General features: G+C 56.1%; 1 protein-coding gene across 1 annotated transcript; it reads right to left on the bottom strand.

The window, feature by feature from the left end:
- Positions 1-7,192: 7,192 nt before the first annotated feature.
- LOC136388568 (pepsin A) lies at positions 7,193-16,305 on the bottom strand. The gene is made up of 9 exons (XM_066360390.1): positions 16,206-16,305; positions 14,340-14,496; positions 13,688-13,805; positions 13,044-13,162; positions 11,660-11,859; positions 9,768-9,884; positions 8,685-8,829; positions 8,494-8,592; positions 7,193-7,511 (listed from the first exon to the last, which is right to left on the bottom strand). The coding sequence occupies exons 1-9, from the start codon at positions 16,256-16,258 to the stop codon at positions 7,362-7,364; spliced, it is 1,158 nt and encodes a 385-aa protein (XP_066216487.1). The 5' UTR covers positions 16,259-16,305; the 3' UTR covers positions 7,193-7,361.
- Positions 16,306-16,692: the final 387 nt, after the last annotated feature.

Raw genomic sequence — 16,692 nt, forward strand, 5'->3', positions numbered from 1 at the left:
CCCGCAGGCTGCCCGGCTCATGCACGTCCCCCCTGGGGAAGGTGGGAAACGTCACTCCCGCAGGTGGCGAACTGGCAGCGCACCTCAACCCTCCGCCTGGGAGAAGAGCCTGCCCCCAGCTGGGGCTGGCGCCAGGGGTCTCCACTGGCTGGCCTTTGAGCCGGGAGAGTTCGGGAGCGAGAAGGGAGAAGACGGGCGGAGAGGGCACTGCAGGTGGGTTCCCCGGGCGGGAACCTCGGAGAGGAAGTAGCCACCAGGCTGCCAGGCTGTTCCTTGTCGTCGACCCCTCTGGGGGCGGGAGAGAGGGAGAATTCGGGCTGCCCGCCCTGTCCAGGCCTCCGCCAGCGCCCTCTGGGGGCTCCGAGGCTGGGAGATGCTTCAGAGTTGTCCTGAGGTAGAGCAAGGGGACAGCTTTGTGTCCCTCTGTGGACCAGTAATTCCGTCTGGGCTGCCCCAGGAAGGTGGTCTGACCTTGGGCAAAACAGCTCCTGTCAGCCAAGGCGACTCCTGCTGAGGGCTGAGGGCTGAGGGCTGGCAGCCGGCGATGTCACAGCAGCTGGGGGACTGAATCTGTCGTTCTCAAAGGGGGGTGGGGTCTGGGCAGAGCAGCCTGGTTTCCACGGCAGGTGGAACGAGGACAAGGCTATCATCAGTGGGGGCAAGTCAGATGGAAATGGAAGATAGAACTATGATGTCACCCTGTCACCAACTTGCTACCAGTGACTCCCAAGGCGGCTGCAGAGTAAACTGCACCGTTGCAAAGGGCTTAGTTAGAGACCATTCGACCTAGTTAGACACAAAGAGCCAGGTCTGGGGTGCCCTGGCCAGGTGCCCGTCCTACTCAGCTGCAGGTAACCGAGGGACCTCAGGGCTCCGCTCCGTCATCGGCGTGGTGGGACCACAATCCTCCCTCGTGGCCTTGGGACTCCTGTGCAGCCACCCAGCTCTGGGGTGCCACCGGGGATCTAATTTCAGGATGGAGGTTAGTGTAGGACCCTGGCTGCCTCAGCTGCTGTCTCCACATTGCAACTTCTCAAACAAGCCGCTGTCAACATGGTCGTGGCTAAACGTCAGTGCCAATTTCCTCATCGCTCTCCCACTATTTGAGAAAGGGTGCAATTCACGTTTGAGTACGAGTCAGCCCCCAACGCCCGATAGAAGTCAACGATGATGTAGAATAAACAACGTTCATCTCGAGGTTAAAAAAATACGTAAGGGGTGGGGGCAGGAGGCAGCTGTAAACATTCTTCCGAAGTTGGTCCAAGAATAAAAACATGCCTATCCGGACCCTTCTTCGCCCCCCCAGTTTACAGCTGGAACCACAGAGGCCCAGAGAGGTTAGGAGAGTGTCCTAAGGTGGCACGGATCGTGAAAGCTGAGCTAGGAGGAGGGGCGTGGTCCAGCTCCCGGTCTGGGCTTTCTCCCTTCACCTTGCATCTGGGTTGGGTTGGGTTTTTCTGTGGGAATTTAAGAGCGACAGTGCACGGCTGCAGTCGATGGGAGGGCGCTGTGACCACCGGGGCTTAGTTTGGGCTCCCCCAAGAGCAGACCCAGAGCCAGTTATACGGGAGGTGGTCCCAAGGAACAGGTGAGGGAAGGGGATGTGAGATGGGGGAAGGGAAGAAAACCAATCGAGATGCATGAAGGAGTGGTCCCTGCTGTAGGTAATTGGTACCCAGTCCTTCTGAGGACCACTTGGGAGACTGTGTAGCACATACTTTAAGATGGTCCGCAACAAGGGCCTAAGGATGCCACTCTTGTCCCGCCCCTGTTCCTGGGATGTCCAGCCCTACCCCAGGACCTTGCCTGCCTCCTGTCTGCCCACTGCCAGGCACAGGAGGCTCCCAGGGAAGAGTTGTGGGAACCTGGGGCAGAGGACTTCCTGGCTGGGCCCAGGCTCTCTGTGCCTCAGACTGTGGTCAACACGGTCCCTTCTCAAGGACCCTGGTGGGGGGGGTTGGAACTGTCCTCTTTTCCCCACGGGCTTGCAGTGTCATGTCATCCTGGGAGCCCCAGTGGGATCCGACTTGGTAAGACTATGTCCTCTTCACAATAAACCCCACATATGCATGGCCCCCTGCTGAGGGCTGGCTCCAGGAGGCCAGAGGACCAGTTTCAAGACCCCAGTTGGGTGTTGGGCACACAGTGCTTTTTTTTTTTTTTTTTTTTAAATGAGAGGAGGGGAGAGTGAGAAAGACTCCTTTATGTCCTCTGACCGGAATCCACCCAGCAGCCCCTGTCTGGGGTTGATGCTTGACTCAATCAACCTATTTTTAGCACCTGAGATTGGCACACTTAGACCAGCTGGGATATCCTCAGTGCCTGGTGCCACACTCTTGAATCAATTGAGCCATAGGTTGAGGATAGGAGAAGCATATGGTTACCTCTTGTGTGTGCCCTGACTGTGAATCAAACCCAGGACTTCCACATGTGGACTTCCACACGCTCTACCGCTGGGCCAGTAGGCCAGGGCCAGAGCAGACCCTTTTAACAGGCCCAATTGTGGCAGTTATGAACGGGCCTGAAGACAAACCACAAGGAAGTTTAAAATTAAGCTAAACCTTCAGGGGTTTAAAATGATCTTTCCTTAGAAATAAAAATAGGTAAAGTTGTATTCAGTGAGATGTCTCCCCCACCCCATATCTGGTCAGTTTCTCCTCTTCCCTTTTCTGTGGTCTCTGCTTCTTGCTTGAGAGTCTCGGTTCCTTCGTGTGTATGTCAGCAATTCATATTTTTTTTTCTTTATAATCCACATACAGCATAGTGTAGGCCCTGTCGTCACCTATTGTTGTTTTTCTCACCCAGCAGCCTCTTCTCGAGATCTTCCCCTCCCCGCCACTAGGCAGCGTGCTCGCTGTCCCCTCTGCACAGCTGCGTCAGCACCTCTGCGCGCACGCACTGTAAATCAGGGGTCCCCAAACTTTTTACACAGGGGGCCAGTTCACTGTCCCTCAGATCGTTGGAGGGCCGGACTATAAAAAAAAACTATGAACAAATCCCTATGCATACTGCACATATCTTATTTTAAAGTAAAAACACAAAACGGGAACAAATACAATATTTAAAATAAAGAACAAGTAAATTTAAATAAACAAACTGGCCAGTATTTCAATGGGAACTATGCTCCTCTCACTGACCACCAATGAAAGCAGTGCCCCTTCTGGAAGTGTGGCGGGGGCCGGATAAATGGCCTCAGGGGGCCACATGCGGCCCGCAGGCCGTAGTTTGGGGACCACTGCTGTAAACTGTTCAATTATTCCCTGTGGGGAGACATTTGGGTGATCTCAAATCTTGCTCTTATAAAAGATGCTTCAAAGAATAACCTTCTACTAACATCACTTTTTTTTTTTTTTGCACGTGTGCAAGTGCATTTGAAGGATAAATTCCCAGAGGTGAAGATACTGGGCCGAGAGGTATTTGCGTTTCTCATTTTGATGGCTATTGTCAAATGGCACTTGTCAGGGGCTGTATCCGTTTGCACTCCCACCAGCAGTGTGCGAGGGTTTTGGGGTACACAGGGGAGTGGAGCAGAGACCTGGGAGATGAAAGTAACACTCCTGGACGAGTGTGGATGGAAGAGCCGGATGGAGCTGAGCTCAGACCCCCGAGGCCCTCGGGAAGTGGAGAGCGGCGAGTGGAGAGGAGTCCTGAGAGTGGAGAGAAGGAACGCGAGTCCATCCTGTCCTGTGGGGCAAAGAGGGAGGTGTCAGAGCAGATGCGGCAGCACAGGGTTTTCCAGGTCGACGGATCTGTTTCCCAGGGAGCCTTTTTAGATTCCGTCTGGACCCAGGAATCCCAGGGTAAGGGAGCGGAAGCGAGGTCAGGAGGGAGAGGCTGAGCTGTACCCGGCGGAGCTCGGGACGGGGCAGAAGGAAGCACGTGGCCAGGAGCAGAACAGCAAGGATCTCTGGGAAGAGCTGCCGGTGTCCCCGGAGCCTAGCACACAGCCTGGTCAGAGGGGAAGCTTGGGAAGTGTCAGAAATACCAGAAGCCAAGGAGGCAGGACACTGTGAAATTCCTCCCCAGAAATCTGAGAAGTTCGCCTGTTGGTCCCATGACCAAATATGACTGGGACAGAAAGCCGGGGGTGGGGGGTGGGAGCAGACCCATCTGTTGTCTTAAGGATGGCCTCAGCCAGATCAGATCCACTCTCTCATCCTCTCCGAACCGTTTCCTTCTAAAAAGTCATCTCAAACTCACCACTCCCTCAACAGATCGTTACCGGGCATCTACTGTGTGCCAGGTGCGGCTCTTGTTTCTGGTGCTTCGACAGTTAAACGACCCTCGCCCCTGCCCTGCGGACACGGAACAAGCACCCCTACCTAGGAATGCACGTGCCGGTTGTGGCCAGTGCCGGAAAGGAGAGGAGGGCTGGGCTGACTCGTGGTGGCGCAGTGGGTCAGTGGGTCAGTGGGTCGATAGAGCGTTGACCTGGAACGCTGAGGTCGCCGGTTCAAAACCCTGGGCTTGCCTGGTCAAGGCACATATGGGAGTTGATGCCCTTCTCACTCTCTCTCCTCTCTCTCCTCTCTCAAATGAATAAATTAAAAAAATAAATTTTAAAAAAGGAAAGGAGAGCTGGGCTCTGTGGGAGGGTGTTCAGGGAAGGCCTTGCAGGGAAGGGACGTTGAAGCTGAGATCTGCAGGACGCTAGGTGTCAGCGGGTCGAGAAACAGCAGGAGCAGCAACGCAGGCGGAGGGAACAGGGTGTGCCAGGGTCTAGAGGTGAGGATGGGGTCTGGGCACCTGTGGAGGCGGAGGAAGGCCAGGGTGTGCCAGGGTCTAGAGGTGGGGATGGGGTCTGGGCATCCGTGGAGGCAGAGGAAGGCCAGGGTGTGCCAAGGTCTAGAGGTGGGGACGGGGTCTGGGCATCTGTGGAGGCAGAGGGAACAGGGTGTGCCAAGGTCTAGAGGTGGGGACGGGGTCTGGGCATCTGTGGAGGCGGAGGAAGGCCAGGGTGTGCCAGGGTCTAGAGGTGGGGACGGGGTCTGGGCATCTGTGGAGGCGGAGGAAGGCCAGGGTGTGCCAGGGTCTAGAGGTGAGGATGGGGTCTGGGCATCTGTGGAGGCAGAGGGAACAGGGTGTGCCAAGGTCTAGAGGTGGGGACGGGGTCTGGGCATCTGTGGAGGCGGAGGAAGGCCAGGGTGTGCCAGGGTCTAGAGGTGGGGATGGGGTCTGGGCACCTGTGGAGGCGGAGGAAGGCCAGGGTGTGCCAAGGTCTAGAGGTGGGGACGGGGTCTGGGCATCCATGGAGGCGGAGGAAGGCCAGGGTGGGGGGAGCTCGGGGTAAGAGGGATCGAGGGGAGGCAGGGGAGGTCCATCACACCAGGGCTGCATTGTCTTATCCAAGGGCAACTGCAAGGCATCGATGAAAGGTTTTAAGCAAGGAAGGGGTGTGGTCAAATTTATGTTTCAAAAAGATGGTTCAGCGGTCCCTGCCTAGAGCCCAATGCCTTATATTCGTGTGAGTGGAAAATGACGAATTGTGGGACGACGCGAGAGAGGGATGAGACTATCCAGAGGGATGCTGCTCTGGTCACCCCCGAGCCACGCCCCAAGCCACGCCCCCTCAGCAGGGAGGCCCGCTCCAGCTCCCAGGCCGGTGTCTCCAGCAAACGGTCTGGAGTCCAGCTGTCAGCGGAGGCAGGGGCTGTGGGAGCTCTTCCAGTGTGCGTGCGGAGGAGCACAGGACTGTAACGGGTCTCCTAGCAGAAGAGGAGCTGGGGTGGGCCGGGGGAGGGGGCAGAGGAGAGGTAGATGGTGATGGGGGGGGCGTGACTTGGGGTGGTGAACACACAATACAACATGCAGATGATGTATTTGTAGAACTGTGCACCTGAAGCCTGTATAACTGTAGTAACCAATGCCAGCCCAATAAATTCAATAAAAAAATTAAAAAAATAAAAAATAAAAAGAGGGCCTGGGATCAAGCTAAGCTGAGTTCAAGTGAAATGGATCACTGTGCAGCGGACCCCTCGGAGCCCATGGGGGGTATGTGCCTTGTGAACCTCGAAGGGGGGCCTGGGATGCAGCACGTTCCCCGTTCATTCCGAAACTTCAGCTCTCACTGAACATTTCGCTACCAGACTCACTCTGAGAGACCCCGCTCTCTTTCCCGTTTGCATCTCTCGGGCACCTTTGCTAATAAACTTGCTCGGTTCCTGCTCCTGAAACCTCTTTGCAGGAAAGAGGAAAACCATCCTCTTTCCTGATGGGGAGACGCGTCCGTTCCGTGACTTGCACCCGAGTGTGGAGGGGTCCAGCCGTTAGTCTGGGTCAACCCACTAATCACAGAGGGCAGCCTGGCGGATCGTGGGGTGTCAGCTGCTGTCACCTCGCCAGCCCGTGTCTTACAGACAACATCATCCTGCCCGGCTTACTTAGAAATGTCACCGTCAGTTGCCACCTGTCCTTAGTCCCTCTCTTTTTCTCATTATCTTACTGGCTTTGAGAGAAATCAGAAACCAGTTAGTTCCCTTGACCAAGAACTTAGGTGCCCTGTTCCACGAGGAGGCAGCGGCCCGGCATTTCTGGTGCCCAATTATTATTTGTTTTTTTTTTTTTTGTTTTGTTTTTCATTTTTCTGAAGCTGGAAACAGGGAGAGACAGTCAGACAGACTCCCGCATGCGCCCGACCGGGATCCACCCGGCACGCCCACTATGGGGCGACGCTCTGCCCACCAGGGGGCGATGCTCTGCCCATCCTGGGCGTCGCCATGTTGCGACCAGAGCCACTCTAGCGCCTGAGGCAGAGGCCACAGAGCCATCCCCAGCGCCCGGGCCATCTTTGCTCCAATGGAGCCTTGGCTGCGGAAGGGGAAGAGAGAGACAGAGAGGAAAGCGCGGCGGAGGGGTGGAGAAGCAAATGGGCGCTTCTCCTGTGTGCCCTGGCCGGGAATCGAACCCGGGTCCTCCGCACGCTAGGCCAACGCTCTACCGCTGAGCCAACCGGCCAGGGCCTATTATTTGTTTTTTAATTGAGGTATCATTGACGCCCACATCTGTATGTGATGCTCCCAGCCGGACCCGCCAAGGCCCGTTTCTCTTCCTGGCTTTATTTGAAGTACGAGCTGCCACTGTCACTGTTCGGTGCTGTCCAAATGAACGTACCCATTTCTGTTCCCCTGCCCCGGTGTTCGGATCCTGTTGATGTGAAGAGAATTACCAACGAAGAGAAGCAACTCCACAGCACACTTCTCAGGAGGTGACGTTTTTATTCTACAGTATTGGCATGACAGCGAACAGGGCCAAGGCTCCACTCCCACGATCCCACGGGAAGACCAATGGGACAATTATATACAGCTAGAGTGGGCACGGAGCTGAGGCCAGAGCTTCCCGGGAAGCGGTGGACGGGCTCGGGCTCAGGCCACGGGAGCCAGGCCGACCTGGTTGTTGCCCCTGTCGAACACGGTGAAATACTGGCGGATGAAGACGTCGCCCAGGATCCAGAGCTCTCCGGAGCCGGTGGGGATGTTCATGCCCTGGAAGCCGCTGGCACAGCCCTGCTGGCTCTAGAGAAAAGGAGAGTGAAGTCAGAGCTGGGACACAGAGTCAGGTCTAAGATGCTGGAGACTAAGCCTCAAGGGCCATGGTCCGATGCAAGGCGCGTGCACGGAAGAGCTTCTGGCTCACGTCCGGGGACTTGGCTCTTTTGGCCTGGGGTCTGCTTGTGTAAGCTGCTCGCTGCACTTGGTTTCCAGGGATTACTAGACATTATCCAGTGTTTCTGGCAGATGCACAAACCCTGACATCAGCACCGGCGCTGAGGGGTTTAGGGAGAGAGCTGCTGGGAAAGATTTTGGAAGCCCTGGTGACACAGCCTTTTCTCATTATCCTGATCTCGTTCGGTGACAAACCAGGTCAACTGTTTGTCCTTTTTATTCACCAGGGCACTGGGTCACAAGCTTGGGTGCACACTAGAATCACCTGGGGAGTTTTGAACCCCTACCCCCCTGCTCAAGCCTTGCCCCTACTAAATAATCAGAATCACGTGGGAAGTGGCCCGGACATCAGTACTTCTTGAATAGCATCAACCCGCTGGGCAAAGCAAGCTTCCACCTGGCTTCACAGTGGGAGGTCAAGGGTTTTCCTCTGGTTCATTAGACTCCAGATTTGTTACTTGACTGAGACAGTAGGAGCATATCAGCCCTGACCCCTATGCAAGTAATGCTTTTTATTTGCTCAACCATTTATGGCTTTGATCTAACCACACTCAGAATTGAGACCCAGGGTTTGGACTCAAGTGTCCAACTAGAAACCCTATTCATGCTGCCATCATTTGCCTGACTTTTTCTCTTGGTGGTGGTGGTGGGGAGGAAGTGTATCCAGATTTTCGTTTATACATTGATTTTTAATGTATTCTTTTCCTCTGGAGACTGTCCAGAGCAGATGTCCGGGGCAGCTTGTGGACGTGTTCGCTCCCTTGTGCCAAGCGGGACGATGCGGCCACAGTCTATGCAGCACATCTAGGCGGAAGGCCCAGAGTGCCCTTACCTGCAGGATGTAGGCACTGGGGGCCAGAGGGTACTGGATGCCATTGATGGTGAAGACGATGTCGGGCAGGTTGTGGATGGCCGAGCAGCTGACCACCATCTGGAAAGAACAAGGGTTAGCAGGGCTACGTTCGTTCTGCACGGCAGACCTCCCACCTGGGTCTAGATCAGGGCAGTCAGGGCTGGGCTTACCTGGCCATTCGAGTCCTGGGTGGCTCCGATGTGGCTCTGGATGTTGGCAATGGCGTTGGTTGGGCCAGACAGCAGAGAGGTGCCCGTGTCAACAATGGCCTGGCAGCCCCCGCTGCAAGCGATGGCCTCTCCGTTCATGCTGATGCTGAGGGCGAGGTTCAAGTAAGGGTTTCCTTAGCCCCGGGGGTGCAACCCCCCAAGGAGGAACCAGGTGACTCCGGAGGGTCCCTCTTCCCCACCCGTTGGCCGATACATAGAATTCCAGCTTCTCGCGCATGCACGCGCTCCTTGAGGCGTTCGCTCACTCCACAACTGTTTCCTGAGTGCCTGCTCTGTGCCAGGCATGGAGGGGCAGAGCCTGACAAGACAGCCACACAGTGTCTGGCTGCAGGGAGTTCACAGTCTAGCTGGAAAGGTGAGTTATGTTGAGGAAGGGCGGGGTGAGGGGGTGGGAGTTGGAGGAACTGAAGTTTCAGCATGGCTGGGACAGACAAGGTGACCAGATCATCCTTGCTTAGCCAGGATTGTCCTGGTTTTAGGACTGAAAATTCTCATGTCCCAGGACACTGCTCACTCCTGGGAAAATCTGGGTGATTGGTCACCCCAGCAGGCCAGCCAGGGGAAGAACAGATGGCCTGAGGCTCCGTGGGGAATGTGGGATGGAATGGCCTGAAACAACTTCTCATTTTTCCCTATCTCTAGACTAAGAGTGACAGTTTTTCCTGGAATGAGAGGAGTGTGTGCCGGTTCACAGGTCGCCTTAGTGCTGGGCTATGTGGACAGCCAGGTCCTTCAGCTCTCCCCCGGGGATGCTGGTCGATTGTCCTGCTTCTGTGACCAGAAGGAAAGTGGCCATCTTGTTCTCGTAGAGTGTTTGAGGGTCTCAGACAACTCTCCGCCTCCCGGGAGGTGCCTTTCTCGGGGTCTCTTTGGCTTGGCCAGCTTCCCCCTTCCCCTCCTGGGGTACATTCCCCTGTGCTGGCTATTCCAGCAGGATTCTGGAAAGTTTAGTCGACTATGAGTCTATACAGAAAAGGAATCTGGGGCCCATGCCAGGATGCTGCCTAATCACAATGATCTCACCTGTCCACGGTGATCTGCCAGTAAGTCTCAGAAGAAAGAGGCACCCAGTTCAGGTTTCCAGTATAGTAAGAAGAATCTATGCCACCGAACATCACCACGCTGCCACTCTGGCCATTGCTATGAATGGGGGCGGGGAGAGGGGGGAGACAGGAATTCATTCTTTCCTTCATGCGCTCATTCAACGGAACAGAAACTGTGTGTACTCTAAGGACTACCTTTGGCCTCTATTTTAAGTGGATTCACTTTGATTGGTCTCTCAGCCAGTGCCAGGAGCCATGCGGCATATGTGACAGCATTTCTTTTCATCTTTATACCAGGGCCCGTGCCTTGGCCACTACGGCTATTACTATTTCCACTTTACAGACTGAGACACAGAGAGGTGAGGCAACTTGCTCAAGGTCACACAGCCAGGGAGTGGCGGAACCAAGATTAGAACCCAGGTTCTGAAGTATGTGAAATGAATACTTGACAGGGTTTGCTCTTAAAGACTTGAGAGTGTAGTTCTCATTCTCCACCAGGGGCTGTTTCTCCCCCAGGGGACCTATGCCAATGTCTGGAGTTGTTTTTGATTGTCATGATTGAGTGGGGGGTGTGGGGTCTCCCTGGCATCTGGGAGGTAGAGGGCAGGGAGGGTGTTGAACACCCTACAATGCACAGGATGGCCCCTGACAGCAAGGAGAGGGAGAAACCTTGATCTAGTTGGAGATATAAGATGGCCCTCCATGAAATACCTAAGTACCTGAAAAGGCAGAGTATGTTTAAGGGCCAACCTGAGTATGAAGTGGCCAGAAGGAAAAAGAAAGAATAAAAGGGCCTTTCTGTTCTAAGTTGCAGGGTCCTTGTTACTGGATTATTCATTGTCTAAATCTCTGCAGATCTGGGAGAGATAGGGAAGCAAATGCTGACAATGAAATTATTCACCAAAGACCTGGCCACGGGTACAACGGTCCCCACTCACCTAACGCCACCCCGCCGTTGCTGCTAACGCACGACAGTGCACTCAACACAGTGCGATTATAGCATAGCAGCGAACAACTGAAGGAAAACATTCGACTGGGACAAATTGCTTCAACAGGGAAGGATGTGGGTGTCTCGGGAAAGGTGATGACACCCTCAGATAGTCCAGGAAAGGTGATGACACCCTCAGATAGTCCAGGAAAGGTGATGACACCCTCAGATAGTCCAGGAAAGGTGATGACACCCTCAGATAGTCCAGCAAAGGTGATGACACCCTCAGATAGTCCAGGAAAGGTGATGACACCCTCAGATAGTCCAGGAAAGGTGATGACACCCTCAGATAGTCCAGGAAAGGTGATGACACCCTCAGATAGTCCAGGAAAGGTGATGACACCCTCAGATAGTCCTGCGTAATAAACCTCTACTCAACCCAAACCAGCCCCTGGCTCTCTCTTCATTCATTCTTAGAATTAACTCATAGTCACAACTGAAACCTAGATTTTAACTAAGAAAAGAAATTTGTGTTCACCCTTTACAAGTTCCACTGTTCAAGATATAAGTCCCAACCAAATCCTTTTTTTTGTTGTTTTTTTTCATTTCTTGCTATGAAATTTTGGCCCCAATTTTAAGCTGATTCACTTTCAAGGGTGAGCTTTGGCGAGGAGCCAGGGATGAGGGGACAGTGCTGGAGAGCAAATGGCTAATGACATCGGAGCTGTGGAAGTCAACGTGACAAAGACTCACGCTGGTCAGAAAAGCCGAATGAAGACAGCTGGGCACAGAGGGATTTGGTGCCACTCTCTCTCAAGATGCACCCCTCAGGCCTTAGATACTGTCCCTTCAAGTCCCTGGCTCGCTAAGACCCTCTCCACCCCGCCCAGCCCTGGACAGCCCCCTGCTGGAACAGGTGCCGGTGACCTCCCTGCCCAACTTACGGGCTCAGGTAGACGGAGAAGAGGTCTTGGGAAAGCAGCCCCTGGTTCCACATGTTGTCAAAGACGGGCGTGGCCCCCGAGGAGGCGATGCTGGGGTAGGCCAGACCGAGGATGCCGTCGAAGGGCGCGTAGTACAGGAAGGAGCCGGGCTCCGTCTCGCTCAGTCCGAAGATCTGGTTGGTGTCCGCGATGCCTGCGACCTGCGCGAGAGGACCAAGTTGTTCGTGATCAGCTGGTGTCCACCGAGCTCGGTGCCGCGCCGGCGCCCGGCCTGGAGTGTCCCGGTTCATTCTGCGTAGGACTCAGCTTCCGGGCGCCGGGCTGGAGGGACAGGAGAGCGATTGTCCCCAGGAGCACTTGTTATCCGCTGGAGGTAACCATTGCGGCCGATCTCCAGATGGCCGCGGTCTGCGACTCGGTGTGAGAATTTGCTGCGGAACAGATGGCCACCGTGTGCTTGTGTCTGATGATCGGATGCAAAGCAGACCCCGGACAAATCAGAACCCTTGACCCCTGCCGTGCCCCAGAAGGGAGAGTGGCCGAGCTTTTGTGACTGGAGAGGGGACTGCAGAGGGAGGAGGAGGAGGAGAAGGAGGAGGAGGAGGAGGAGGAGGAGGAGGTTCTAAAAGAGAACCGAGCCTTTTCTTTTTTTTTTCTTTTTTTTTTTTTTTTTTTTTTTTTTTTTTTTTTTGCATTTTTCTGAAGCTGGAAACAGGGAGAGACAGTCAGACAGACTCCCGCATGCGCCCGACCGGGATCCACCCGGCACGCCCACCATGGGGTGACGCTCTGCCCACCAGGGGGCGATGCTCTGCCCCTCTGGGGCGTCGCTCTGCTGCGACCAGAGCCACTCTAGCGCCTGGGGCAGAGGCCAAGGAGCCATCCCCAGCGCCCGGGCCATCTTTGCTCCAATGGAGCCTTGGCTGCGGGAGGGGAAGAGAGAGACAGAGAGGAAGGCGCGGCGGAGGGGTGGAGAAGCAAATGGGCGCTTCTCCTGTGTGCCCTGGCCGGGAATTGAACCCGGGTCCTCCGCACGCTAGGCCGACGCTCTACCGCTGAGCCAACCGGCCAGGGCCGAACCGAGCCTTTTCTTACCTTCTCCTCTCTCCCCCCAATAGCACTCTGCTTGGGTGAGACTGAGGTTGGCTTACGGCTCCGGGCACCACCCACCCACTACGGCCCTATCTGGAAATATCTGTGACATCTCTGCCGCTTCCCCCTTCCCAGCTCCCCATCAGGTTACTTTTTTGATCGCCAAGACCCACATTGCTTGAATGAGCTGATTCTGGGGGGGGTGGGGTACTGGTTCTGGGTGGCCCCCAAGGTCCCTAGAAACTGGCCCCAGTGCTGGACGGGAAGAGGAGGCCCACCAGCAGGTGCTCACCTGGACGGTGTCATATCCGAGAATGCCTGTCATGCTGCCGGTGCCATAGGCTATGGACACCGTCTGGCTGGTGGCCTGGTAGGTGGAGGACTGCTTAGGGTTGAAGCGGTGGTGGTTGGCTGTGAGGGCAAGAAGTGGCATTGTCAGCCTCTAAAAGCCGATTGAGAGTCACGGCCCGGGGGTGTCTTCCTGGGTCGGGTGCCTGGGTTCTGGGGTGGGGGGTGGGCTTTGGAGGAGAAAGTAATCTTTACCCTGGATTTTGGAGCCCAAGTGTTTCCAAGTTTAATTCCTGTCTAGTTAAACCAGTTGTGACCATGTCACTGATGGAAGGCCCCCAGCCAACCCCACAGTTCCCCCAAGGACGCCCCAGGCTCAGGGCTGCCCACTTCTCTCTCTGCCATTGGCCTGCCTCCTGGAGGGCAGGGCTCAGGGATGAGTCCCCTCTCACGAGTCCCCTCTGCAGACCCCGGAGCACCTGAGCCCAGTGCCTGGCGCAGAGTAAGTGCTCAGCAGATGCCTGCTGAGTGAAGGCCTGAGGGGCTCCAGCCGGCTTGACGTGAAACCTGTTTGAAGCCCGGGTATTCTGGGCTCCCCCGTCACTTGGTGCTGGGGCTGGGGCGGGGTGGGTAGGGCTGGGCACTCACAGCAGGCAGGACTGGAGCAGTAGACCGAGGGCACCCACAGGTTGGAGGAGCCTGTGTCAAAGATGACGGTGAACTCCTGAGGTGGGGTTCCTATGCCGATGGTGCCGAAGTACTCCATCTGCCGGGCAGACACCGCACCGTTCACAAACCCGGGGCTCCCTGCTCCGCCCCCCCCCCCACCCCGGACTGTCTCTGGGTCGGCTCCTCAGCCCACCTCCCACCTTTCCCTTCCCTGTTCTCTTTGCCTTTCTCTCCCTGTTCTATGCATCCGTCCTTCAAGGCCCAACCTGGTCTGCCCACCTCCTTGAAGCCTTCCCTGATAGCTCCCCGGTTCCCCTCCGCGGATCTCTTCTAAGCACCGTTAACACCTAATCACAATCTCAACTAGTCTGTCTTAGTCTCGTCATCCTAGAGAACGCATGTTCTTGGAGGACAGCGTGGAACCCTAAAGCTGAGTAAACACTTAAATGCTTGTTCATGACCTTGTCGACCAGGGGGATAAGTCACTGAAAGATGGAAGCCCCTAGACCCTCCCTTGTTCATGACCTTGTCGACCAGGGGGATAAGTCACTGAAAGATGGAAGCCCCTAGACCCGCCCTCCTCCCGGCCAAGTCCTCGGAGCTGCCTCTACCCTGCCCCCCACGCACTCACATCCAGGTAGTTCTCAAGGGGCTCGGTGGCCGTCCCGGTGGCGGCCTCCTTAAAGTATTTGCTGGCTGGGTTGAAGTTGCGTTTCTTCAGGAAGTCCTCCAGCAGGCCATGCTGGACAAGGTTCTCCCTCAAGGACTTCTTTCTGACGAGGGGAACCCTGTGGCCAGCGTTGGCAAAGGGATGGTTAGGGGAGAGGAGCAGTCATTAGGCAAGGGGTCTGCTCAGGGGGTGCTAGGGAAGGGGCCTGCTCAGGGGGTGCTAGGGAAGGGGTCTGCTCAGGGGGTGCTAGGGAAGGGGTCTGCTCAGGGGGTGCTAGGGAAGGGGTCTGCTCAGGGGGTGCTAGGGAAGGGGTCTGCTCAGGGGGTGCTAGGGAAGGGGTCTGCTCAGGGGGTGCTAGGGAAGGGGTCTGCTCAGGGGGTGCTAGGGAAGGGGTCTGCTCAGGGGGTGCTAGGGAAGGGGTCTGCTCAGGGGGTGCTAGGGAAGGGGTCTGCTCAGGGGGTGCTAGGGAAGGGGTCTGCTCAGGGGGTGCTAGGGAAGGGGTCTGCTCAGGGGGTGCTAGGGAAGGGGGCTGCTCAGGGGGTGCTAGGGAAGGGGGCTGCTCAGGGGGTGCTAGGGAAGGGGGCTGCTCAGGGGGTGCTAGGGAAGGGGTCTGCTCAGGGGGTGCTAGGGAAGGGGTCTGCTCAGGGGGTGCTAGGGAAGGGGTCTGCTCAGGGGGTGCTAGGGAAGGGGTCTGCTCAGGGGGTGCTAGGGAAGGGGTCTGCTCAGGGGGTGCTAGGGAAGGGGTCTGCTCAGGGGGTGCTAGGGAAGGGGTCTGCTCAGGGGGTGCTAGGGAAGGGGTCTGCTCAGGGGGTGCTAGGGAAGGCCTGCAAGGACAAGGAAGCTGCCCGAGAGAGGACAAAGGGAGGGGGTCAAGGGGAAGACGCTCCCATTTGGGGTACAGTAACACAAAGAGGCTCCGTGGTTGTCCAAAGTCGCCTGGCCCGGTGATGGAGCTGGGACCAAACACAGGTTGGGCTCGAGGGGATGAACCACTGGCAGCTGGTCATGCCCAGGTGCACGGCCCCAGCTGGTCTTACATGAAGTGCTTTGGGCTTGGGAGTGTTTTGAGGTCTCGAATAAAATCCCGCCATTAGCGCTTCACTCCTTGGAGTCCAGAAATCCTCATTTAAAAAGTAAGCACTGGTCCTGGCCGGTTGGCTCAGTGGTAGAGCGTCGGCCTGGTGTGCGGGAGTCCCGGGTTTGATTCCCGGCCAGGGCACACAGGAGAGGCACCCATCTGCTTCTCCACCCTCCTCCTTCCTCTCTGTCTCTCTCTTCCCCTCCCGCAGCCAAGGCTCCATTGGAGCAAAAGATGGCCCGGGCGCTGGGGATGGCTCCTTGGCCCCTGCCCCAGGTGCTAGAGTGGCTCTGGTCGCAACAGAGCAACGCCCCAGATGGGCAGAGCATCACCCCCTGGTGGGCATGCTGGGTGGATCCCGGTCGGGCACATGCGGGAGTCTGTCTGACTGCCTCCCTGTTTCCAACTTCAGAAAAATACAAAAAAAAAAAGTAAGCACTCCCGAGAGAGGTAAGCTGGGCTCTCTGTCCTCCTGAACTCTTCAGTTGAAATGAATGGAATGGTACTGTCCTCTGAACAGTGAACTACATTGGCAGTGCTGGCTTCCCAAAAGGACAGGGGGAGAGAGAGAGAGAGAGAAAGAGAGAGAGAGAGAGAGAGAGAGAGAGAGAGAGAGAGAGACCAAGAAGTGGTCAAGAGAGGAGCTAAGGGAAGAAGAAAAATAGGGGAGGAAAGGAAGGCAGTGTGACGGCAGCAGAGGGCAGTAGCCGGTGGAAGCGCTCTCTGTGCTGCGTGTCCCCCAGACTGACTTGTAGAGGCACTCCGAGAGCGCCACCAGGCTGAGCAGCAGTAGCCACTTCATGGTTGCTCCTGGGTCCCGAGTCTCCGGAGAAGGGGAGGTGGGCGGAAAGCGTACAGCGGCAGGTGGAGCGGCTCCTTATATACACACACCCCCATGGGCTCAGGAATCGGTCTTATCAGCCCTCAAATGCCACCCATTGTTCTAATCCCAAACACACAGTTTCCTGATAAGACTGTCCCTGTTCTGAGAAGTTTCCAGTAGTGTAGCTTTCCATTGTAACCACTGCCCACGGTGGATCCGGATGGATGTGTGGAGAGCAAGCCACAGACCAGACCGGAGGCTTGTTAAAACTCCATACGCTGAATAGTTTGACACAATTGGGCTAATGTGCACTTAACATTGAACAGAGGTCCAAGGAGCCCAGTGGACCCTGATCCGTCCCAGTGGGACAGGCGGCTAGGGTCCTTGGAGAGCAGCTCCCCACTTAGTGGTGA

The sequence above is a fragment of the Saccopteryx leptura genome, chromosome 1, assembly GCF_036850995.1.
Source record: "Saccopteryx leptura isolate mSacLep1 chromosome 1, mSacLep1_pri_phased_curated, whole genome shotgun sequence".
Lineage (NCBI taxonomy): Eukaryota > Metazoa > Chordata > Mammalia > Chiroptera > Emballonuridae > Saccopteryx > Saccopteryx leptura.